The sequence below is a fragment of the Varroa destructor genome, unplaced genomic scaffold (assembly GCF_002443255.2).
Source record: "Varroa destructor unplaced genomic scaffold, Vdes_3.0 BEIS01000003.1, whole genome shotgun sequence".
Classification (NCBI taxonomy): Eukaryota; Metazoa; Arthropoda; class Arachnida; order Mesostigmata; family Varroidae; genus Varroa; species Varroa destructor.
Genome location: NW_019211456.1, coordinates 47,395,694 through 47,421,249, shown reverse-complemented (window position 1 = coordinate 47,421,249; position 25,556 = coordinate 47,395,694). Strand labels below are relative to the sequence as shown.

At 37.7% G+C, this 25,556-nt stretch overlaps 2 protein-coding genes and 2 long non-coding RNA genes across 6 annotated transcripts; 3 read left to right on the top strand and 1 right to left on the bottom strand.

Moving 5' to 3' along the window:
- The first annotated feature begins 139 nt into the window (after positions 1-139).
- LOC111248251 (uncharacterized) lies at positions 140-3,517 on the top strand. Its single transcript, XM_022800265.2, has 5 exons — positions 140-292; positions 1,092-1,263; positions 2,062-2,134; positions 2,335-2,495; positions 3,160-3,517. Exons 1-5 carry the CDS (start codon positions 231-233, stop codon positions 3,307-3,309), a joined length of 618 nt encoding a protein of 205 aa, XP_022656000.1. The 5' UTR covers positions 140-230; the 3' UTR covers positions 3,310-3,517.
- A 3,979-nt stretch (positions 3,518-7,496) lies between these two features.
- Positions 7,497-14,167, top strand: LOC111247241 (uncharacterized). Of its 2 annotated transcripts, none has more exons than XR_002672020.2 (15): positions 7,497-7,633; positions 7,863-7,955; positions 8,265-8,375; positions 8,967-9,032; positions 9,229-9,280; positions 9,480-9,554; positions 9,823-9,874; positions 10,039-10,108; positions 10,401-10,438; positions 10,619-10,697; positions 11,126-11,224; positions 11,361-11,419; positions 11,607-12,690; positions 12,885-12,939; positions 13,538-14,167. It is a non-coding gene; the product is annotated as an uncharacterized LOC111247241 (long non-coding RNA). The 2 variants fall into 2 exon arrangements; XR_002672025.2 differs by having other exon boundaries at positions 9,791-9,874.
- A 610-nt stretch (positions 14,168-14,777) lies between these two features.
- On the bottom strand, positions 14,778-16,511 carry ND-B16.6 (NADH dehydrogenase (ubiquinone) B16.6 subunit). The gene is made up of 2 exons (XM_022797924.2): positions 16,053-16,511; positions 14,778-15,203 (listed from the first exon to the last, which is right to left on the bottom strand). The coding sequence occupies exons 1-2, from the start codon at positions 16,365-16,367 to the stop codon at positions 15,012-15,014; spliced, it is 507 nt and encodes a 168-aa protein (XP_022653659.1). The 5' UTR covers positions 16,368-16,511; the 3' UTR covers positions 14,778-15,011.
- Positions 16,512-16,665: 154 nt separating this feature from the next.
- On the top strand, positions 16,666-25,329 carry LOC147757055 (uncharacterized). 2 transcript variants are annotated; one of them, XR_015325176.1, is made up of 3 exons: positions 16,666-16,999; positions 23,628-23,787; positions 24,652-25,329. It is a non-coding gene; the product is annotated as an uncharacterized LOC147757055 (long non-coding RNA). The 2 variants fall into 2 exon arrangements; XR_015325175.1 differs by having other exon boundaries at positions 23,884-25,329.
- The last annotated feature ends 227 nt before the right edge of the window (positions 25,330-25,556 follow it).

Here is a 25,556-nt window from a genome sequence, read left to right as displayed (position 1 = left end):
AAATAATCGATATAAAATGAAAAGTTTTTATGTCAAACAGGTTCGTTCAAGTGCACTGGGCAACTGAATAATAAAGAACGTCTGTACAAAACTCGGATAAGTTTCTTATTCTTTATAAGCCGAAGGTGATGCGATATTTTTATTTGTTCTGCATCTAGCTTGTCTGTGCGCTGAGGGTTTGTACTTCGATCGGGGTCACTGTGAACATAAGTAGCTTTTAGTGCAAAACTATGACGACCGAAGAAATAAAAATCGTGAAGGACCCGTTCCCCTCGCCAGTTGGGTTTGAAAAGTAAGTAACAGGCTTTGTGTCACTCAAAGAGTACCCTTATAAGGAGAAAGAGATTCTGCCCTTATTTTTGCAAGGGATACGAGCACTAGTACGATTACTGATGAGGTATTGTTTAGAGCAAGAAAATTTCGTTTTTTAAAGGTGCGACGCACAAGCAATGAGTTTTCTTTCCGTTATCATACAAACAGACTTTGAAATCCCTTGCATGTTAGTATGCGGGCGAAAGTCAATTTCTGTCAGGTACCTATATTTCGTGACCAAACAACAAAACGCTTTTACCAACGTTGACTTTCGAAAGATCCCCGTAAGATCAAATGTGTGTAGTGTACATAAAGATCTGCAGTTCTGAAAAGCAAACTCGATTATTGGCGTATCCATAAATAAAAGGCCGTCTTTTCCACTTAAAACTTAAAGGTGTATGAATTAAACAAAAAGTGGTAAAAAAATTACTTTCTAAATCTGTGAAACCAACATTTTTGCTGGAGTTGAGCACATAATAATATTACTCAGCCGCTACCGCGGTAGCTTGTCGGTCATTCAATGTAATGACGTCAAGCCACAACAATGTTTGAAAGTTCCAGTGTTGGGGGTTTCTAGATTAAGTCCTGCTGTCGACATATACATGTGCAGGATTCGAAGATGCAGGAATCGATTCAAGGGTTACAAGCTGATTATAGGATGGACGTCAAGGAGGCACCTGTTACTATGAATTCCATATAAATGGAAAAAAAGACGGCAGCAAGTTGGAATGTTTCGTATACATTATGCCTGTGTATTCATCTTCTCTTGCTGATTATAGATGGATTGCACGGTTGCGGAAATACCGATTTAAGGAAAAAAAGCCATCGTATTACGACTCACCTGCTGACAAAGATCTTTTAAAGAAGAGCGTCATACTTGGAAGAAGTGCTTTGGCTACTAGTGCATATATCGGTTTATGCGATGCGTTTTTAATTCGCGAATACACGCAGGTACGTAGGGAAGGACACGTAGTTCTGCAAGGTAGCAGTCCTACCGACCGTGCGGATACGTGATTTATGAATTTATGAGATACTCGCGAAAATTATGTTCAAGATTAGTTTATATGTTTTCGTCTTAGAGGGCCGGAATCAGCTCTGGTATTTCAACATGTTTATCTAATTTATTAAACGCCGATTGCGTAAAAAGATTATCGCTTTTAGCTTCTTGTTGAGTTTTGACTATAATGGTGGCGGTTATTAATATTGTTGTTAATTATATTGAGCGTTGTTACGATTGGCCTATTCTTTTTTCTGTCATTTCTAGTAAGTAAATATCTGAAAGGTCTATATTGTGACCAATTACATGTAATACTTCGCCAATTATATATTTTCATGTAGGCTGAATTGATCCCATAAAAGCACGCTGTTTTGTTGACGTTTATTTTTATTCAAATGAAATTCTAATATTATAAGAGGAGAGCACAGCCGTGCAGATCAATGTTATCGTACATACGCCAATCGTTTTTTTCTAAAAAAGGTAGGTCTTTATAGCAGACATTTTGTGGTATTCACGATGCCATTTTATACACTTAACGTAGAGGAAAAGGATGTGTTTTCTATGCTCTTTCGAATCAACTTTGAGTCGCATGCACAATTAAAGCTTGTCCTAACATAGCTTCGGTATATAATGTACGAAGTGTTTTTTCCTGAAATTCTGTTGAATCATTTAGTCTTTTAGCTATTTAGTAATATTAATGAGTTCATTGTTGTAGCAATAATCGAAGAATTTATATATTCCGAACATCTTAGGTGCTTCCGATCCTTTGGCGAGTTGCGTACTGGGGTGTACCAACCTTCGGTTCGTTCGGAGCTTTCATCCTCGGTAGGTTGGCGCTTTGGGTAACGATAGGAGCGCTGTTACCTTTATTCATTAACTATGAAAAACTTACTCTCTTATATTTAAGAACCAAGCGTATTAAGATCATGCCATGTCGAGTGACAGTAGCATTGCTATAGCCTGAGTTGGAATTGATGACGATGTAGTAATTGTTGCTGTCACTGTTTTTGTGATTGTTCTTATAGGGAACGCACTGGCTGTAAAAGCGAACGGCGGTAGAGACATGCCTGCATGTCACATTGCAGGTGCCTTAACCTGGAGTGCAGTGTGGGCAAGGTTCTTCAGGAGTCCTTCGTTATGTTGGATAGTTGGAGCACCACTAGCCGCCCTGATGTTCTATACCAAGGTTAGATGTCGTGTTCTTTCTATAATGCTATAATAGGTTAAGCTAATCGTTGAAGAGTACAATACGCACTTATCTTTTTAAACTGTGAAAAAGAAAATTGCCTTTGCTGATCAAAAAAGTAGGAGATATGCTATATTTCTTTTTAAGCCTTTTTTCATTCAAGATTTCAAGAGTGATCATGTACTCCTGGATATGGCAACCAATTATTCCTTGTGCAGCCCCTTACATGTTACCGCAAATTATGTTACAAAATGACATCTACCTATAACTATTTATCTTGACTACTTTCAACTGCGAAACTGTTTACTTCTTTGTTAGTTAATATCTATTTCCTTATAGGCTAGAAGACGGTTTTGTGATATGGAAGAAATCTGAGACAGCCTTTTCTCAACCGCTTTTATTATTACGCAGTAATATGTTGAAAAGTCGTTGATCAGAGTTGTTGTGTTTGCTACACGGTATCCACAACCACATATCAAGGAGGAAGCAGATGTGCGCGAAAAGCAATAAAAAATAGTTGCATATTTCGCAGTTTAGGTTTACGATAGGTATACTAAGCTAATTACTAATACTAATTAAAACGCTTCTGTAAAAAAAAGAGTAATGTACTATTATAATAATTATGTTATTATTATTATTTAATTTAAAAATTTGATTGTTTCAGCACGCGCGTGATAAAGGTCATATCTATAACTTCTTAGTTGGGGCGCCTGAAGTAACGACCTACTACGTAACAGATACTCCATATGAAATTCAGAAACTTAACTTGTCATTTCGGACTTACAACGCAGAGAAATATACGGAAGAAATTTAGAAGTTAGCTACTCTGTCTGTGCATGAAATGAACGAGCTTGTTCCATGCTAATGCGCTGATAAATGTCAATGTTTCTTGGCAGAAGACAGAGCTAATACGAATCAACAATTAAAACAGTCTTCAGTAGTTATAATGTCAATTGCATAGTTTAAGCGAGGTTAACCGCGAGGAAAGGTCGCATGAATAAATGGTGTTTTATTTAGCCCCACTGATTGCTTTTTAATTTATCTACAAATTATGGCAGGTAGGTAGCAAGGCATATCAATCGTGCAATTCTGGTTAATGAAACAAGCGTTCAAGTGCAGTTCATAAGGGAACTTGTCAATCATGCGCTATTTATCTCTGAATATAGCGAAAAATATGTCAGTGATTATGATTGACTTTTAGGTGCTTGTTTGTTTGTATTTTGTTGACGTCTTAGCTCTTTTTATTATAGCGAACCGCCAGCTTAGAATGAGCTGTCATAGGAATTCTAAAAATATAGATAGCTCGAAGTTTTTGAAAAACATCGAGTTCTAGAGAAGTGTAAAATTTTTAAAAAATTATGAAGAATCTATTGGCTATTTATTATACCCTAGGTAGCTTACGCTTGAATAACCGCCAAAGAACGAATTAGGAAAAAATATTTCTATATTGTAAAATGAGAGAGCAACTTTGGTCTAAAAATACTTCTATACGATAGATAATTAGATTAGATCATATTTAATAAATAGGTAATGGAAAAATAATAAAACCTAGATACAACAGGTAATAGATATTAGTAATGATTCAGATGCCCAAAGAATATACCCAGTCTCTTATTCAGTACATGGTTGAACGTCTTATGGAGATTCTAGCTGTAGATCGTTAAGGTTATGGAGATTTGTAAAAGCCTATGCCTTATGCAGCGCTGGTGAGTCGGATTGAGTAGATCAAACGCTTCTCCGTTGCAGTGACTCTACAAGGAACCAGAGAAGCACACGGAGATACTGGAAGAAAGGCGCCAGTGAAGAGCATTATAGAAGAAATGTTGAATTCGGCAGAATAATAAAGAGCAACAAGCAGGTTTTTCAAGGGGATGATGTGACAAAGGGAATAGCTATGAAAGCGATTTTTTTTTATCTATCCGGAACAGGTAATGAGAACAAACTAGTGAATAGAATATAGGTTGGCAAGCTACTGTAAACAGTTTCCAATAGAGAGTAAGCTACCAACGCCCAGCGTTTTAGCGGGTGCGAGTCCTATAGTATCAAGCAAATACTTCAGACGTAAAGATTGGCCTTCAGATAAACATTTAGCCCTTAGCCTTGTTAAAGAGGCAGTTCGAAGCCGGACATAGACATTTCGTATCATGCTGGGAATCAGCCGTCTAAAGATTGTTTAACGGCAGTACCGGATGTAAAGTTCGAAATATCTATTGGATTTCTAAGTGGTACTGCGCCGGATGCTGTATCTGCGCGCGCATATGTACGTTCGTGATAGTCATTTAGTTGTTGAAAACTACTATACGCGCCGTTTATTGCCGTTATCGTAGACTCGATAATGCGTTCTAGCCAGTACCGTTAGAGTAATGTCACTTTAGATATGAAGGACTACGTATAGAGGAACTACACAAACTCTGTATAAAGAAATGCGTTTATATAAAAAAATTCAAAACTGGAAAATAAACCGATGGTCTTTGTCGTCTACCTAGTAATGTATTAGCGCTGGCAGCGGCTGTCTGCCAGACTATGGTGTGCATCTTTGGTTTTTGTTTTTTTGGGGATTTTTGTTAATTATTTTTTAAGGGCATGTGCACAAATGCTAGGGGCTTAGTTCGACCAGTTTCCGGCCGGCTTTAGTTCTTCCCATAGTGTTCTCATGGGAAAATGGCGTCCTTTTTAGGGGCTCCATAGCGAGGGTGGTCATACTCGTCAAAAGCTTACGATTAGATAAGTTAGACTGTTTATACATGTTTTTAAATCTCAATTTAGTTTTTAGTGGTGAAATAGGACTAACGGCAACGGGAACACCGCTTCTTCGTCACTCGCGAAAAAAGTTGAAAACAAAGCGCCACACAATTTTCGTACAGTACTATGATAGTAGTTACGGACTTTGTCGTCTAGATGTGCTTTGTAGTTCAGTAGTGAAATTCGAGTCGCTGATAAGTGAACGGTTTATTTTTTAGCAGCGACGAAACTGCGCCACAGCCAAGCTGGGGCATCAGAATTTGAGTGTGGTGGTAGATATTGTTACTGCAGGAAAGCTGATGCATAACAGTGCATGCTTCACAACTTCTGCGTGGGACGAGCATAGGCGAGGTAACTTTCTGCGGAATCTTGTTGGCGATGTGTTCTCCTAATAAAATTACCTTCTACTTTTACGTGGATGTCTACGTAGAAGTGGAGGGTAATTTTTTACGAAAGCACGCACTTAGCACAATGACAACGACGATTACCAGCGTTGTCGTAAATATAGAGCCACCCCATTGTGGAAATGTATACAAAAGTCTTAATCACATATTACAAGCAAACTATAAAACTCATGTGCCTTATCTAAATATTTGGTCTGTCTACCTTGGTTCCAAAAATTTACCTGAGAAATGCTAATATAACAGAGCATCGAGGGGGGAAGGGGGACACTTCACTCTAAGTTCCACAACTGACAAGCAGATCTTGCAATTTGAATAAGCTGACAACTGAACGAACCCCGAAGCCCCCGACAATTGAAATTTGTTTTTTTTTTTAATGTGGGCTACAAATAAACATGTGATTTGTTTTGCGTTAAACAAGCAAAACTGCGATTAACAAAAAACTCGTCCGGCGAATTCTATTACCAAAAAATGCAATATAGATGTGATGAATAGACCTTTTGGAAAGACCTTGCTAAAATATGGTTTCTGAAAGAAGAAAATATATTAAGCATGAAAATATTATATAATAAATATAAATCGAGGATTGAGATAAGGAGATGATTGCCCGACATGGTTCACCACAAGCCCTCGATGAGATAGTGTAAGCAAGTGCCTGTTAGCCCTCGGATCTTTTGTAACTTCAAGAACCTTTATCTTCAAGACACAGAAAAAAGTTACAACCCGCAATGCCACAATCAATGGCCTATCAATCACAATCAAAGCTCGTCGTCCTCTTTTGTCACTTCTAGTACCTCGTACACTGTAAAAAAATAACACGCTTTTAAAATCGATAGTTTTTAGCAGCGTATGGATGCGGTATTTTGATTTTTGTAGCGGTTACATCTGGTATATTTGGCCTTCAGCTAATTTTGCGGCAGGGGTGAAGTGCTGAAGTAAGATAAAACCTTTTTACTACTCATGTTACGTGTCAAACTTACTTATTACATGATTCTGACCAAACAGCTTGATTTAATTCTTATTACTTGCGAAAGAAGAAAAAGGTGAACAGCTGATAACTAGACCTAAACAATATGAAACAATGAGCATCAACTGCGGTGCCTTTCATCCGGTTTCTTTATTCTATTAAGATGAGCCTGAGCGATACTCCTAATTGAAGCTATATATTATTGAAAACAATTAGACATTCTGAAGGAATCTAGGGATGCATGGGCCCATAACAAACAACCGTTCAAGGATATCAATGATCTTTGATCTGTGAGTTGGCAAAATTTCCTTTGGCTGTAAACGCAACAGTCGCGTTTTTTAGAACATTAGGCCTTTGCGGCGTGCAATTAATCATAGAGTTAAGTGGTCACAGTTGTAACTAAAGCGTTATAGTATATAGGAAAGAGCGTCATTATTTAAAAGGCCCCCTCAAGGCTATTAAAAACAAATGTTTGATCTCAAACACATTTTCCATACCGCCAAGGCAGCTTACATATGAACTTAATGGTATTGACAATTTATAAGTTTGTAATTTTCAAAACTAAATTTTACTCTATAAATTATTTGCAAAATGATCAAAAAATATCCATTCCCAAAGAACACATCTTAATTTACTTCACATGTATTCATTTATTCAAACGTTGGCAGCGAATATAATTAAAAACCCAGAACATTTGGTTCATGTTTATGCGAATTTCGTATACATTTCTAGCTTAAAAGATTTAGATAAATACTTCTTGAATGTTAACAGACTAATACTAACCACTTCTGCGTATTTCGCTTTTGTAAGATATCCGATTCTGATTTCGTTTTGCTTCCCGCCATAATTTGAACGTTTTGAAAGATTTCTTGTGTGCTCCGCCCGTAGGCTAATGTCATGTCTAGATGGTTGTCGTTAAAAGCAGCCGTCGCACAGATAGGAGCCTTTTCATTTGCTGTGTTAACCGCGTATGCATCGTGGCTGAGCACAGTTGCCGTTCAATAGGGCGAACTGGATGCTTTTGTTGTGTATGTGCTGATAAGTTGCAAATTTCATTAAAATTTTTACCGAGAAGGTATTGTTCTACGACGATGCCCGCGATCAAATTTTCATGAGGAGAATTGCCTATTGTTTCGCAAATAACCTTGTGCGATTGATTAGTCTTTCTGATAACATTCAATGTGTGGTTCTTTGTGGACTGTCGTTTCTTTTGCTGTAAATCCTTTGCTATAGTAAATCCGCATATCGTCATTACAGAATCTGATGAAAGAAGATAAAATGCAGTTCGTGACCACCGAGATATACGAGCCTGGATAGAGGGTATTGCGAGTTTTGAAGCGAAATCTGATGGTGAGTTACGCCACGTGTTTGGGCTGTGCATATCAATCCAAATAGTTATTTTAGTGAGGTCATTTTAAATTCCTATTTAAAAGCTTACGATTGTGTCCTATGATTAAAGAAATGCCTAAGAGCGGGGGCCCTTAAGACAGGTTAGTAACGCCTTTGCTTTTTAGGAAGTGATGGTTCTAACGCCTTTCGAGACGGGCAGTGCTGCAATGATCAATCTGATTATGAGATCTGAGGGCACCATTAATAGCTTCTTAGGGAGTCTTTGGTTTTGAATGTGTAAGAGTTAAAATGGGTATGATTGAATTCTAGGTATAAGCTATGGCGGTCATATATTCGGACTGACTGGAGATTGTGCAGTTGGCTAAGCCAAACTTCGAGAAATTGGTGGAGAAATTTAGTTGGTGACATAAGTACTATTTGGTGAGTAGATCAAAATAATTTTCAGTCAGTCTTAGTGTTCTTCCTCAGTGTTGTTGACAGTTAAAATTTTTCTAAGAGTATGAAAGCAGGCTGTTCAAATTCAAAGGGCATGAATGGACTGATTTTGTGGTCAGCTAGAGGTGCCTCGATGGAAGTAGAAAATCTGCGCCAAGCATAGTTTCTGGAGAACTTTTTTCTCATGGAGCTGATGTTTGGTTATAAAACGACTGCAGCAACTGAAAACTGCGTTGGGTCAGATTAGAAACACCAGCATCGTCTGTGCTAATGTCATGAAAGGTGAAAGGTCCAAACGTGTATTTTTGTGAAAACTAAGAACTGTTGAGTAAGCAATTGTGCTCACCTGTTCTGTGGAAAACGAGCCACATTGTAGAAAAAGCTATTGATTACAGTCATGAAGCAGTAATTGATGTTATTCGACGCCGAGATTGACGTTACAAATATAATTAACCCTTTACGCAGAATGAATAATGGTTTAGTAATGAGACAGGCGCAGGGTATATAGTCTGCAAGTGTGCTCACCCCTGCTGTCTAGCGAACAAATCTAGAGTAATAATGGGTTCCCATTTTCAGGGTAGGCTTCATGAGAATCGGCAACGGTGCGCATACCCATCGAATGACTACTCAACGTTTCTTGTGGTAAATAGTGGTATCCATAAATTTTGTCGTTAAAATTTCTTTACATTAAGATCTTGTATTACGAATGATGACACCTGGTCCGTGTTTATGACTGGCAGTGATTAGGCTCTAACCATTCCTGAACGCATGAAGATACTTTTGAGCGAAGCAGCAGATTAGGCGTCTAAAGATTAATACATGTACCCATTTGTTTCAGAAATTATCAGATAACTGCCATATGCAAAAAGTTTGCGTTACACCGTCAACAGGTCAGTTGATAAGGAGTTCGGGCGGGTGGAGTTAATCGTCAACTAAATCGTACACGTGAAATGATGTCATTAATAATCTGTCAATCCAATGAGTGGCTGTGATTAATCTCCAACTCTACCAACTCTGATCATGCGGTTATTCGATGACTTGTCACGTGGTCGCTCGGAAAGTATCTATAAAAATATTTATTTATTACAGGCGAGCACGGCGATTCTTTTAATTATTAGGAATGAGATCGCCTTTGACTCCGTAATTTATGTTGAAAATCCCAAGGTAAAGTAAAAATTGATTTTTTCGTCGTTGTTTTATCGATGGTGAGCTACAAGCCGATAGTCTTATAATAAAGGATGATTAGGTTCACTGTACAAACATTGATAGTAATATAGTCGAACATTTTGAGCTTGAGTCGAACATCGTGAGGAAAAACAAGGGACGTAATTCAGATTTCTCTGAAGATCTTTTCAGTATCTGATGTATGAAGCTTAACACTTTTCTGTCCCAAGTTGCAGTACACTACTACCAACTTACGAACTTTTCTTAGGAAACGATGTGCTTCGCCAGGACACTTCGGCACGGGGTAATCTATCTTATAGGTGGGTTTTTCATGTTTTACTACACCTAGATTATTTAGGATGATAACTCATGCACCACGCCGAGCATAGTGAGTGACAGAAATACGACATCAACTGACTCAAAAGAACTGTTGTACTTCATACCTCAGCTTCGTAGTAGTTAAAATAACTCAACCGTTTTACAGTTCTCCGAGCAAACTGGAATCGCGAAGATAAACTGCAATGGTTTTATGATGCAGAACATCTACGTTGATGGTAAGAAACCTTTCTTCCATTCTTGTGTGCATTACAGTGGCTTACTAATGTTATCATAGTTTATGATGAAGCATCTAAAGCCTGTAACCGACCCTAGAACCGCCGTGCCTGTACAAAGGCGGAACCCATCGGCGAGGGGTTGGAAAAGCCAGATAAACGCACATCGATGCTGTCTGAGTTTAGTTTCGCAGAACGCTAAATGTAGATTTTACGGTTTAGAGTTTTAGTCTGTAGCAAGTCATTGTATTGTTGATGATAGCTGGTAAACGCAAGTTTTTGATGATCGTTTCAGGCAGACACAACCGGTGGAAAATGAATTCATGTCTCGCTGTAAGTTTGATTTAAATTCATTCAGTTTATCGTAAGAGTATGATGATATTGATTACCGCCCCAGGCTGAGTCCCTCGTGAATGATCGGTTTTGTTACTGAATCCAGTTACACTACGAGTGATAACCGTGCTCTATAGCAAGCTCATAGTAAGTGAAGTCTTGGCTATTCTGTTTTTACAGGAAACTGTAGGTTGGGGAACGGGTTATCAAGCTGTAGGATACTATTGGACGAATTTACTCTGCTCTACTGCTGTTGCGTGTAAGTTCCATTTATTACGGTTGTATCACAAGTCATAATATGAATATCGCCGTATGGGTGTGAGTAGGTTCTCTCCAGAGAAGAGGCTTCTAATAAACCCGATCGGTAATAAAAACTCGGTCCATGGTTACCTGGTGGGGGCTATCCCTCACTGGGACTAGGTGACATGCGGAACAATTTAGTACCCTCAATTTTTTTTGTTATTAAATTGAATAGTTGTTGCGAAGAAGTTGCGCAGATCTCTTCGATGCTTATGATGAAAAATACAACATTCAGACTAGAGTCGCTGAACAAACGTTGATGCTAAACGACTTTCTGAAAATATAGGAATCAGGAACTGTGTGAAACGTCGTACATTTATTACTAGAGCTAGTTTCTCATTGTGTTAAACGTCCTACATTTATTACGGAGTTAATTTCTCATTACAGGTAATAGCTACCATGGATGTGGCCGAGCTGGGCTGACTGCGGGTTCCCTCAGATGTAAACGTAGTGGTAGAGGAATGTGAATGTACTAGCAGAGTATCTGTAAGTTGCCGGTCTCTCAATTTATTAAGGCAATATAGTGAAATTTCCTCCAGAAAAGGAATAGGGGTGACAAAAGTAAATATACTTCAGCGTACTTTATTATTATTAAGTATTAAGTTTACTTAACATTTTTCAGGTCTCGTATCTGGAACTGAAAAAGCCTATCCACGACATCCGAGGACTTGGTTTTTTAAGGTATGTAATTGACCTATTTATTACTCATATCTATGACATATCTATGACATATGTGATGCCTATACATCTTTCGGGTCCTAATTACTTTGCGGACAACATAATCCCTTCTGATATGAAAACGAAAGATACTAGTAGTTATATGAAGCGCGCGCTTTAATCCTCTGATTGTTTACATGCTTTGCTCTAGGTGCTTTCTCGCCATCCGTTCGAGTGCCTATCCGACTCTTCGTTATCATTCAACGCAATTAGTATGTGTACATTACCGCCAAGCTTATCGTGTCAAACCCGTTTGCTTTTCTATTACCAAAGCATTCAAGGTACTTCCAGCACCCGTTTGCTTTTCTATTACCAAAGCATTCAAGGCACTTCCAGCAGTGCTTCGTTCCTTTAGCAAGCAAACCGGGCAGTGCATTGTGTTAATATCGTGCTTTTGGTGTGTACGGACGGTAAGAATTTCGAGACAGACGGGAGAACCTTGGGAAATTTCTCGTAAGGACTCCCCGCCGTGCTGCGGATCTTTGCCGGTTTTTGGGAAACTTTATTGAAACACGTGAAACAAAAGGGCGTGCGTTCGTGGATTCATGCATTCGTAACGCCTCACAGATCGCTATCTATCGCGCAAACTATCTATATTGCCTCAACGTCCATATTCACCAAGGTTCATGTTGCGTGTCACTTCGAAAGTTTCAGAAAACGTTTCTGGACGTCAAATTGATGATTGACACATGCGCAACTGACAGAGCGGATCATACGTACTACATACGTACACAAAGGGCTTTGTTCAGAGGTCTAATCGTCACCGATGAGTAGGTGAGTAATTAACAGAACTTCGTGTAATGACTTTAGTGATGATTCATCAAGACGGGACCGATAATTTTGTGGACAACTTACCCACCTGAGCCATAGTCAATGAAATGTTGATTCAGAATGAAATATTTCAAGAATTCTAATTATTACTTCTTAAGTCTCCTGATTTCAGATATTATGGCACATGATTGTTGATTAGGTGCTGTACTAGGAAAGGTATTATGGCACATGATGGTTGATTAGGTGCTGTACTAGGAAAGGTAAGCATTGCGCTTAACTTAATTGTAACGTACGACACCTCTTATGACGAAGAACTCACTCCGAAATATCATGTGGACCCACATACCTACATTATCTGAAAAAGCCGGTTTTCAAGTTCATGGTGGTTTATAGTGTATACGTACAAAGTTTTGGTACTTACAGGTGTTGCAACTCAGAAAATGAAGTCAGCGCCATTTTTTGAGGTAAGTTCGATTTTCTAGAAAAATCATTTTTCATTGATTTGTCGTAATGATGATTCACCTAGCTCACTCTGAAACTAACAATGTAGATCTTCACACCTACATTATCTGAAACAAAGCGGTTTTCTGCAAACATTCTGTGCGAATTTCAACCGATCACATAGTAACATGTTATTCCTCCTGGTATTTCTCGACAGGTTCATCTAAAGACCGAGGTGCTCTCCGAATTTATAACTACAATGTATTTTTAAGGTGAGGAAGTTTCCAAAATCCCGTTAAGAAGCATTGCACAACGGCCTCTACAGGGCTGGTAGTAGCACTTAACGGGTAACAAGGTACTCGCCCCGTACCAAGCCTGGGATTCATGTGGTCGTTGGGCATGTCTGGCGGCGGATAAAATTGGCGTAAAATTGAATAGTGTAAAACGCACTATTGTGTTGCAGGGCGGTCTTCTGTTATGAATGGTCCTGTGTCAAAAAGAGTGCTAGATAAAGTCGGGTTGTTCTGGCATGTGTTCGAAAAACCCTTCCGATTCATCATGAAACGGAATGTACAAACGATCGCATATATGCGCTGAAATGAAAGTATTGATCTTGCTGTCTGAAAGATTAAGCTGAAACGCGCCAGTTGTCCTACTACGCATCTTGCTTACCCCAGATTAAGGCAATTATGCGTGGTCTGGAAAATTACATGGTGCCACATGAATAACCGTCTAGAGTCAGCTGATAAGACTGCAAAGTCTCTATCGTGTTACTGGCGGCCGACAGTTTTATTCCTTATTTAGCTGCAAAACCATAAAATTGAATTAGAACTAATTGCACGTTTTACTCGGTTTCGGTATCGTTTACAGGGTTTTGCAGAAGTGGTGTTTCACAGCATCGGACCCTACAGGCGCTTAACCGAGGACCCGTATCGAAAAAAACTTTCATCAGCGCCTACAGGCGCTTAACCGAGGACTCGTATCGAAAAAAACTTGTGACTGTAAACAATAAATCGTCAAACAAATTATTCTGAAAATACCTGGAAAATGAATACCATGAATAATGGAGAATGAATGGTGAAGCTTTATTTTCTTGAGGCCATACTTCTGCGAAAATTTATCAGCGGAAGAATTAAGCAAGGTCTTGATGAAGTGAATAATCGTAGGTGAATGGTGCGGGCAAGAAGGGAGTTTGATTGTACATCGTAGACCAACGATAAGGTGGAAACGATTGTTTAGGAACTTAGTCGCGATCGAGAAAATAAAGCAACAAATACAATCCACTTGTTCGTTCGACAACCAAAGCACACACTTTACCTGAGTCTAGTAATGACTAAGGAATATCCAAAATTGGCTTTCCGTGAGCCATGTAGTGCCTTTCTTGGGACACGACTGGTGGGCGAGTATTGTGTTCTAGTTAATCGATAATGGCATATGTTCGGTGTATATGGCTGTTCGTAAGCTGCCAAAGCGTTAATAAAACTCATTAGAATTAGCCCAGCTAATGCAGTCTTTATTCGAAATCTGTTTATATGTTTGTTGGTATCAGGAACGGCATCCCGTAGGTAACATTTCTCTTGTGCGGAATTCTCTCTGTCCTTACGACTACACTGTAAATAAACCGTTTTTGCGTGCCTAGTACAAGTAGGTAGCGGAAATAACTCGTTCACGCACTTCCTCTTATAACCAGATGCACCAAAATACACATGCGTACAACTGATGTAAAATGTCACTTGGTTCAGTGCCAATATAGAATTGTGACCTTGTTTTCGCTAAGCAATCCCACTTATGCAATCAAGTATCACCAGCTTGCTCGTAACGAGAAACGAGAGTGGGAATTTGTAAGGTAAATGTCGCGCGATAGTCTTGAATCTGGGACTCCTTTTTACATACATCGTACGGAGTTCTTCAATTTAAATATCGAATATCTTAAGTGCCTAAAAGTGCCTAAATAAGAACAAGCACTATTCATATTTTTCCGGTCTCAATCGTTCCCAAAGAAAGAAATGCGCTAAAGAAATTCTTATTGCATTAAAAATCCAAATTATGATAACACATACATCGAATTTCTTTGCATCTGTAGGGCTTCATTACTACATCGAAAACAATATTTTATGAAGATCACTACTCTGGCTTTTATTGCACGGCAATTTTTCTATCCACTCGAAGGTCAAATGACTTCACGCTATTTATTTTCATTATATTTACTTAGATAACATTTTATTAACATGCTGCTCCTTTCGCTCCTGATCTTCTTCCTCGCTACTGTATGTTTCCACTATTTTCAACATGTGCTTTTATGTTAACATTCTTTCGTTTGATTTCGCTCAAGTGAAAACTGCAATTAGTTAATTTTAATATTTTCTTTTGGCTTGTACTTGTATTCTACAGGGATGTGGTACGTCATGTTACCGTAGTTCCATTGATAATTTAGATCATATGGACTGCAATGCACATATAATTGATCAATCCCTTCATTCATGTGGTAGTCAGGGGGAGCGGTCTTGTAAATTTTCTCCCCATAGAATGTGCCGACCTAAAAAACAGAAAAGGCAATGCTTAGTTTATAGATTTTGTTTTATCACTGAGCATATATTTAGATATATGCTAATGCTTTCCATTCATTTGACAATAAAAAAATATAAATGTAATGTGGCGGAAAAGGTTTCATACTAATTGACTCAATGTTTGTGGCTACACTGAAATAAAAAAAATGCATGTACTTGGTAGACGCATCAAGCTGCTTTAACTACCATTCGAATGTTAATGGTTGGTTGGTTAGTTTTTTTGGTTGCTGATATTAAGGGAACGCGCATCCGTTTCAGCAGATAGTCATATTTAGGATCAATACGATGATTTGACGGACATTCTTCCTCTCTTAGTTTCGTTTAGATTACTTTGGCTGACAGATCTATTCGTTGGCACAGATTATATGACACGTAGTGTCCCGTGTGCAATATGTTTCTATACAGAGCGTCCGCAAAGGTCACTGTGCGTAGAGTACCTTCTTTGAGCTCTCCTTACGATTCTACGAGTAACTTTGTTCGCAAATGCGATGATTTTTTTAGTGAATCTGATGCAAGCAATGTTTTTTGAAATACAACAATTACCTTACGTCCGAATCTATAAGTTCACATTATGGTATAAAAATGTTCACAGCCTAGTCACTATGAAAGTAATCGATTGCACAATTTGGCTCTTCAATGTATCTATAAACGATATTACCCACAACTGACATGGACTATCGATATCCAAAACGAACGCAAATGTTGCTATCTCTGAGGTAAATTAGAGGAAAGCAAATCCTTTTAATAGCGCTACATAGGCCGCGTTTGTAGCTTGTAGTGCTCTCTGTTATGCTATAGGGTAGTATGCTATTACGTACTTCCCATTCGGGCACATCCTTCATGATTAGCTTCTCTTCTTCGTAGTTCTTGCGTATGTGCTTCAAATAGGCACGATCCCTTTCAGCGACTAGGAACGGCTGAAGGGACACAAACACGTCGTTCGTTTCCAGGTTCCAAAGTCTTAGTCTGTCTCTGTTTTTAAGATACTCTTTGTACATGATCAAAGTGGCTAGTAGAGAGCCTCCAATCATATACGGGCTTTTGAAGTAGCTTCTAGGGAGGATACGCTCAATGCTGATCTTGGCGTAGCCCCCTGGTGGGGGCATATCCTGCTTGTAGCGTGTCTGAGCCATTGCTTTCCGATCTCAAAAAATCAACACCAGCTTTTTATTTTTGTAGTTGCTCTCTACACAAAGCAAACACACTTGACGGGAGTTCGCAGTAAGCGCCAGCTACAAGGGCACTGCGGTGATAAACAGTTGGTGGTAATTTCGAAACCACTAAAAGTATTTACAAACAAACGGCGCCTGAGTCTGCGGACGATTTTGAGGCCCTATGACGCAATATCCAGTTTGTACCTCTATGTTGAACCTTCATTTCAATGTATTTATTGTACCTATTATGATTCGGCAATGACCCTAATTTTACCAAAATTTTGAGTGAAATGTGATTTGATTTTCTGTTGCTTAAAAACACACTGTAAGCGAAGTTTCAATTGTCAGTCTTTTAACAGAAGTAATAGTTTTGGAAAAATTATTTTTTGTAAAACAACAATTGCTGTTTCTTTTCTGGAAACACACGTCTTGTTTCCGAATTTTTCAACCTATAGGTTAAAATAATACTTCGAACACTTCTTCGATTTTTTATATTAAAATTCTTCTGGCATCACAACTGGCATCGAAAACTGTTGCTACAAAGTAACACTCCAGTCTTATCTGAAGCCTTTTTATGATCCTTCTCTATACCGAAACCCGATTTAAAACAAGTAAGGACCACTCAAAAATAGTTTAAAAAGTTCCTAGTTTTAAAAATTGTGTAATGGACTATATCCAAAAACAGCACAAGACCGATTTGCTTTGTTAAAGAAAGCATTTTTCCTGTCAATACCCATTATGTCGTTGGTTCTATACGCTTTGTTAGCATTGCGTATGTCTGTACTGAATGTTTTGATCACTTTAGGAGGCGGAAGGTATTTTGCATAATGCGGGCGGATATAGCACCAGTCCCAACGCAAATTTGCAGAGTTTTAAATTACAGAAAGAAACAGCTAAAAGTTATTATATGTCGTGAAATAGACGGCAAAAATAAAAGAGAGTACACTAAGGCTAAGTTTTTTTTGTTTATTCATAATTTCAATGATAATGTTCAAGTTTAGGCTGCGTAGAGCACACAGCGGCATATTAAATCAAACCTAAATCTGTCGTGTAATGCCCTAAATATTTTTACAGTGTGACTAGAAAATCAGATTATACGAAAAAATATTGCTTCAAGTTCCCTCATGAAAGAGGTGTGAATGCGTGCCCATCCTTCTTTTTGGTAGTATTCGTATCTCTTCTATTCAAACTAGGTATTGATTCTTAATTTTTGTCTTCATGGCTGTTTTACAGCAATCCAGTAAGTTGAATTTTTGACCAAGACCGGAGAGTTTCGAGCATATTAATGGGCATCGAACGTTCTACAGACAAGCCGCTATGTTAGCATCACAGAAAGTAGAAATGCTTTGAACCAGAACTTACAGTAACTGGGATGTACTATGTTAGTCTCGGACTTCCGTATTGGCATATTCTGGCTTGAACTATAACAGAATTGGATAACAAGCTTTTCTGTCAGCCTTGCAAAATAATCTCAGGACATGCTTGCGATTTATAGCTCATGCGATATCGTAGATGTTCAAAACCCAGCCCATCACTGTTTCAAGATCTTCCCGGAAGTAGAAATCCACATACAAAAGGCTTTAAAAAACTTTTCTTTGTTTTGTATCTGCTCATTATTGCACAAGCTATGTGTATGTCTGAATGAGCTGGTAGAATCTTCGGAACCGCCTCGTTACCAGCCAACGTTATTAAGTTTTCAATATAACTGTGATCATTTTTCTCAAGATTAGTATTGCGTTTGACCAAACATTGGCAACTACGAAATTCCCTGAAATTTAGTGTTTAACAAAACTGTTTCCGCAAGCTTGTAAAAAGAATAAGTTGGGTTTCGCCTTGAATAAAGGACTATAAACATTGTTGTATATTTCCTGAACTACATTACTGTCTGTTCTAAACGGGACACTTTCAGCTTTATGTGAGCTGGACGCGCAAACGAATGCCTTATCGCCTTGACTATCACCTATTATTATTTGATTTTTTTTCGCAGATTTCTTGAGAACTATATTTTGTCGGCCTGCATATTCTCATGTATATTCACTCCGAAACAAAAAATCGCAAATAGCACGTTTTCGAGTCGCTTAACGTCTCGCTAGGCTTCTGGCCTATTGCTGGAATTATTATCAAATCCGAAGTTTTTAATAACAGCACACAATCCACGTTTGGTCTTCGTCATTAGATAGACATTGTCACTTCTGATGAAAACTCAAGCTGTATTCACTGTCATTTCTTGAGTTTCCTTTCTATTTAATTTTTCTATTTATGTATTCCTGATTACGGTTTCGTTAGGATTTTCCTTCTCGTCTCGCTGTTTGGTTCCTTTTCTGTTGCCCCTTAGACAGCAAAAGTACTGAAACAAAATTCTGCAGTACCCAACGCAGATGAAGGATAATTAATTCTATAATCGTTGCGCATTTTTTTTTAAATGCGTCATATCTGATTTTTGTATTATTTTCATAATTTTTTTTCATTCATTTGACTATCGTTTTGAGATAAATACACTAGCGTATGCGATACTGTAGCTAAACGGCTATTAAGTTTTCGCGATACCAAATAAATATAGATAATTTGGAGATAGGTTTGTCAGCTAACGAACCAAGACTAGTCTGTAATGTGAATTATGTTTGTTAGAATAGTAAACGTCTTTTTTATATGCAGTCAAGTACAAGGGAAGTATCCCCTAAATGAACTTATATTTAAATTCATCTGCTTTCCGTAATCAACAAGAATATGCAATATTAGTTGTGGCCCTAAGGAGCGGAGAAACAAATGTTGTATTGAGAGTGTTCTCCGTAGCTAAGCGTTCGTAAGTAGCATTGGTTGCAGAAATGGCTATTCCTTTTAATATAGAAGCTTCTGCGAGCTCCTGCAAAAATTAAAATAAGGCAAAGCTAAGGAAATCATAATGTTGCATGCGTAACAATATGAATCTGTTATATTCATACGCAAAAGAACATACACGTAGCCATTTTTCAAACCTAGTAGTACTTACCCTATCTAATTTAATAATAATAGTTCCGACCTAATCAAATTACTAGGCATAAGTATTTGTTTCTACTTCGTAATGAGGACAAAACCAAAGCATATTAAACTTATGTTGGTGTTGCAGATAAAATGTAAGTTGTGTTGCTTAGTTGTTAAATGTTCATAAGTTTGCCCCTAGCAACAACTATTAGCGGCATCCGAGTTCATTCTACTACTTAGCTAATAGCCTTATTACGAGTTACCAAGGCGGTCTTTTTAACATACACAAACATGAAATAGATATGCTCCTGGCATTTAATGAATACCGTGTTTTTATTTCGAAATCATTACGTACTCTCCAAACGAGGTCTAAAGCATATAGCGGTTTATTTTTGGCTAGCATTATATTGACGTCTAGAAATATGTATGTGGAACTTCAACCAATGCTGATTGTAGTTCACATCAATGCACAGTATACAATATATAACTTCTTTATTCACACATTATTATACACTATATATTATAACATTAACTTGGTTGATGAATTCACGCAGGCAGATACCATTCTGTTCGCCTTTGTCTTGATTGAGTACTGGGTCACGCTGTTGTTCTAGTTTACTTGCATTTTAAAATGCGGTATTTCACATTGTGCGTCATGTAATATAAAAGATATCAGGAACTAACATTTTTCATTAGTATGGTAAATTTAGAATTGTAATTAAAAGTAAAAATTAAGCTATCTACCTATTTCTTATTTTTCGCTGGTATATCAGCCGCTGACGCCAGCAGCCAAAGCATCATACAATAGCAGAATATTCACTTAGCAGGAAACATCGCCTGATAGCTGGCAGAGAAAACAAACGATGAGCGCACCCTTCACGAGTAACAGTTAAAATTTCGGTTAATTGTTTACATCACGTATAGAGAAAAAAAAAAGCAGATAAGGCCACATATATGGATATACACGCGGATCAAAAGAGCGGCGAGATAGGCACTAATTTTTTAATTAAAGCAATAATTTGTGCTATCTAGCCTCGGCTTGACGCGAATACCCTGCACTGAAAGCCTTTCAAGGAAGGAAAACAAACTTCATGTTTTAAGACACAACAAATTTTGATTTGAACAGTTCTTACACTGTGTGACGCGGATTATGCCAAACTGATAAAGAGAGCACCGTAGCTCTTAGCAGACAGGCGTAGGCAGGTATGAACATGCCTATTTATTGAGCAAATTCATGGAACTCAAGTGATCTCTATAAGCGACATCAGAAAAAATGCAGAAGGCGATTTGAAGTTTGACCTTAAGGTAAAGGCCATACATGGATGAATGTTCCCGAATGTTGGAAAGCTACATTTCAGATAATGGCATCAGATCTCAAGGGAGAAAGTATACCACCTGGTCGAAAAAAGGCGTTTTCCAAGAGAATTTCATTTCAAAGGCAGGCTTGGTGCTCGTGCTTAAATCGCGTGATAAAATGAGTCCATCAGCTTACCGCCCTAGCTGCCTGCTTCAAATTCTGTTGAAGATTATATAGAGTAACAGTTTAGAGGCTAGAGCAAGAACTATAAAAAAGACAGATCTATAGCAAATCTGAATCTTTTTTTCACTTTAATATCTCTATTCCAGATAACGATATCTGTCTGTCCGCTCATCTGTCCGTCCGAAAATGAGATCTGCTTTTGTACAAATTATTTCGGCTTGTCTGCAGCTGTTCGTTCATGTTTCTACTTTCATTTTTTCGGGGTTGACTTGTGCTTTGATTTTGGTAGTGTTTTTTTGGCTTTTCTACCTCTTCTATCAAAATGAGAGTCGAAAATTTGGCTAGAGGTTTATATAGTACTTGTTATACTTGTTTCTGCTCTTAGCTAATAGATACTGACGTATCAGTCTGAAATGCTATATATATATATATATATATATATATATGCATGTACATGTTCTTGAAAATTTCTCATACATGTAAATTGCAGAGTTGTAGCGGCTCACAACGGCTACATTTTGCTGTAATCTTGTGTGGGAATTCCTTTTCAGGAAACCTTGAAAAAACTTCGGTAAGCAAGATACCTGTGTTTTTGACGGTTTATCTCTAAATGTCGATACATTTTGGCTATTTTAGCTAATATGCAATACTTTTATTATGAGTATCTAAATAAAAGTGGAAGAAATCTTATTTTTGCATTCATTTGTTTTATATGTAGGAAGTCAGGGTTTTTATCCGTGTTCAGTGACAGCTAGGGCGTCCTAGGAATAGCATATTTAAAAGTCGGCCCACGGCTGACTTGATCAACGCATATTGTTGTGACACCGGTCAATTTAGAATAATTGACGAGAATCACATTTTAAGGTGTACTTTGTTTCTGAATTTTTCTTTGGAGAAAAATAACAAAACATTGAAAAGCATTTCCGTTAAATGAAATCTTCAGATTTTGATGATAAAAGTCTCGACAAATTTTGGTTGTTCTAATTAGAATATAACAGTTAAAATAGGCCTTCCTTTTGAAAGCGGCAAAAAATCTACTATTATCATATTCTATCAGTGTGTTATATATATATATACATATATATATATATATATATATATATATATATATATATATATATATATATATATCATAAAAACCTTATTTAAGGAATGCCAGAAACAGCTGAATACGCCAGCTGATTCTACCAACCACAACAACAATTAAAAGTGTTCCGATCCGATTAATGTACGTTGTTGTCGCGCACGCGGAGGCGCTTGGCCGGCGGCCAACTTTATTTACGTACATAGCTGAGATGTGGGCTGATTGTACACTGTATCCGAAACAAAGTCAAATCAGTCAACATTGACAAAGATATTTCATTACAAAACTGTAAAAATTTCAAAAACAATATTAAACCAGCAGCGATGAACGAGACAAAGTTTAGCCAACTGTAATTTAATCTTATTTCCGCAATAGCAAATGGTAACAAAATAAACCAGAAACGAATAAGTACTCAGAAGATCAGAAACTTTGTTCTTCTAATACCGTCAAACGCTAAAAACTCAATGCACCAGTAAGTTGTGATGAGAGCAGTTAAGATAAAGGGAAAGCGTTCCCGATCTTTGAACGTTGTTTTATCATATCTAGGTGTACAGCCTTGGATACAGACGAGTCTTTTAGGGCTCTTTTCTAAAACTCATCTTACGACTACACACATCAGACCTTCTAAACTACAACATATGCAGCGTATACTAAGGATCTTACATTACGTCGACGAGAGCGGAGACTCTATTACAGAAATAAATGAGCAGAACGCTTACAAAAGTAAAAATGCGGATCGAAAAGTACTAAAGGCTACTTCCAAAAAGGAAGGAGAGGCACTCTATTTAGCTGGCAAATATAGATTAAAAGATATAAGATGAAAAGGCAATAAAAGAGGCTAAGTATTTTGGAAATAATGTTAGATGTCGGCTTAACCAGTGTTAAATAGTAAATAATCCATCTGTGACGTTGAGAACCCGAGATGCAAAAAATACAATGTCTCTGTTTGTCTTTTTATCGGAGTCAATGACAATTGTTGGTTTATCAAATATTGATCGAGAGGAACGGTGTCAAGGATTGAGATTTCTTGGCAAAATAATTGAAAGAAAAGAAGAGCTAGGGAACGTCAAAAGTCAACAAGTACAGAAGGAACAAATGTAAAAAAAGTTAATTGTCAAGCAGACACTAGCAGGCCCGACAAATCGAGGTTAGGTGTAATACATCCACCGAGTTTTTGAACTAATATCAAACGCATACATAAGCAGAGTTGAAAAAGGCGTGAGAACATATGTTTCTTTTTTTTTTACTAGTCACTTTCTTTTTGGTAAAAGATTTAAATATCTTTCAAAAAAAAAAGCGTAAACAGAGTCGTTAAAACCGGTTGTCCAATAGGCTCACCTCTTTTTCGAAAAGTTAGTTTTTTTGCGCAGGCCCTTAGTGGCCATTTGATGGAAAGTTTCTGAGTGGTTGATTAGGAGACCTTCCTTTCCGTGGTTGCGCCGTGGTAACGTGTTTGCCTACTAGACTAATCTTGTTGTTTATCTACTATATTTTTTATCAAGGATTATTGTAACATAGTAATAGTACTGAATAGAAAGCAAATAAAGTAATCATCTAAGAACGTCAAAACTGTGTGTAGTATAAGCTTAATATCAATGAAAAGGAGAAAAACCGCATTCAACGCGCTATAAATTTTACAATAAACTACGTTTTGTTTCCACGTCGGTTTTCGTACCAACTGATGGTAAGATATGCTTGATTTATTCTCTTTAAGGCATGGAAAACACCATAATCACTTGTCTCAAAACTAGGACTACAAACGAATTGAGCGAACATGGAATGTTCCTTTGCTCGATCTAGGAAGTAACTGAGGCATGGCAATGAGGTCAGGAGTTGTCAAGGCTGCGTGTTTTCGACTGCTGTGCCAAAGATCCGTAAGTTTCATCAAAAACTCGAGATAACTGCTGCATTCATTGTTTATTTTATGGCAAGTATTTCATAGTAACAGACGTCTCTGATATCCATTGTAGGTGCTACTACCACCTTACGTCCGAATCTACTCGCCACTACCACCGATCTCGGTTTCCTTTCAGAGCGGCACCATTCTTTCACCTTGTCCCTCTCTGGTAGAGATTGACCTAGACCGGTAGAGATACCTAGTATGTGGCGACCGTATACCCCAAGAAGCTTTTTTATTGATTAAAGCTCCGCATGCAGTATGAAATATTTTTTACGAACTTCTAACTCATGGAAATTTACTCAGTTTCCGCATTTTTAGTTCGTGGGTTACGATTTTGTAACACGTTGTATGTAAAATAGCAATTCTGGCCAACAGAGTCCTTAGACTGTAAGCTCTACTATTGTATAAAACCACCTCGACTGCGGCAACTCGGTAAACTCTTGCCCTTTCGATCTCGACATTTGGCCACCTTTTTGCTGGCCTACAATACTTTAATTTTCGTTCTCGAAACGTTTTCACCACTCACGTACTATATTTTTGCTTAAGGCCTTTATACCTAATGTCCTCAGCAATCCTCGATGAATTTCCGCAATGCTGTTGTCTTTGGGAGACAAGAACTTGCCCACCAAACGTTGATTTTCTAGACTAAAGGATATTTTTACTTCTGAACTTGTTTCTCCTGGGCTAAATTCGACCGGTTTGCACTTGCATATAATAGAGGTAACTTTTAAGGAATGAGAGGTCCTTCAAAAGAAGTGTATAACGTCAATTCCAACCGACACCTACAGACAGTATATAAGAAAGGAATCAAACCACTAAATTGTTTACATTTTTCCAGAACGACCGCTTGAGATCCCAGCCGAAGTTAGATTGTTCGACAAGCCACCCTACGTGTTTATGTGCTCTTTGAACAAAATGCTCTTTGTAAGAGTTTTTTCGGCAAACCAGAAATGTTGGGTAGTGTTTCATTTGATGAAAACAATAAATTCACGTATTGAAGTTATTGATTAATTGCAAGAAAGTGCTGTTTATGAATTTGTTTATTCGCGAATAAGTTCATGTTTGTCGAGAAGGATCGACGAACAAACGAATAGCTACTGCTAGCTATTCGGTTACTAACACACTCGCTAGCATGACTAACAGATCGGTAAGTTGCAGCTTTGTTGCTTCAAAAAGTCTCTGCACATGAAGCACTGACTTGAAAACCGCTTGTAGCAGGAAACGTATGAGTCGATTATATTTCGTTACCCTTTGCTCTAACACTTATTGAATATAAATGATTTTCTGTAAAATACTTTGTACATTGCTTTTATGATTTTATACCATGATTTAACATTACATCAGGGTTGTCTTATACTGTTTCTAGAAATGTTTCACTGTAAATATGTTTAGACCTAGATAATAATTGCGTTAATCGTTGTAAAGAAATGTGACCGAATTTTACTTCTGGAAGTGAACCGAAGCTCAAACGAAAAACCTAAGACCTGAAATGAGATTCCTGATAGGGAAAAGTAATATACACGTTTACAACAGTGCACATTTTCTTGGTATAATTACTATAACATTAAGAGCAAGACACAACATTAAGAGCAAATACATAAACAAATCAGCGAAATATCCAGATTTTGCAAAAGATATGACATAAAATTCGATAAAACCACCATTTTGAAATTGTCTTCAAATCGAGAGACATCCAATCAAGAAGATAAAAGTTTGATGTAATGTCTGTCCTCTATCTGTTAA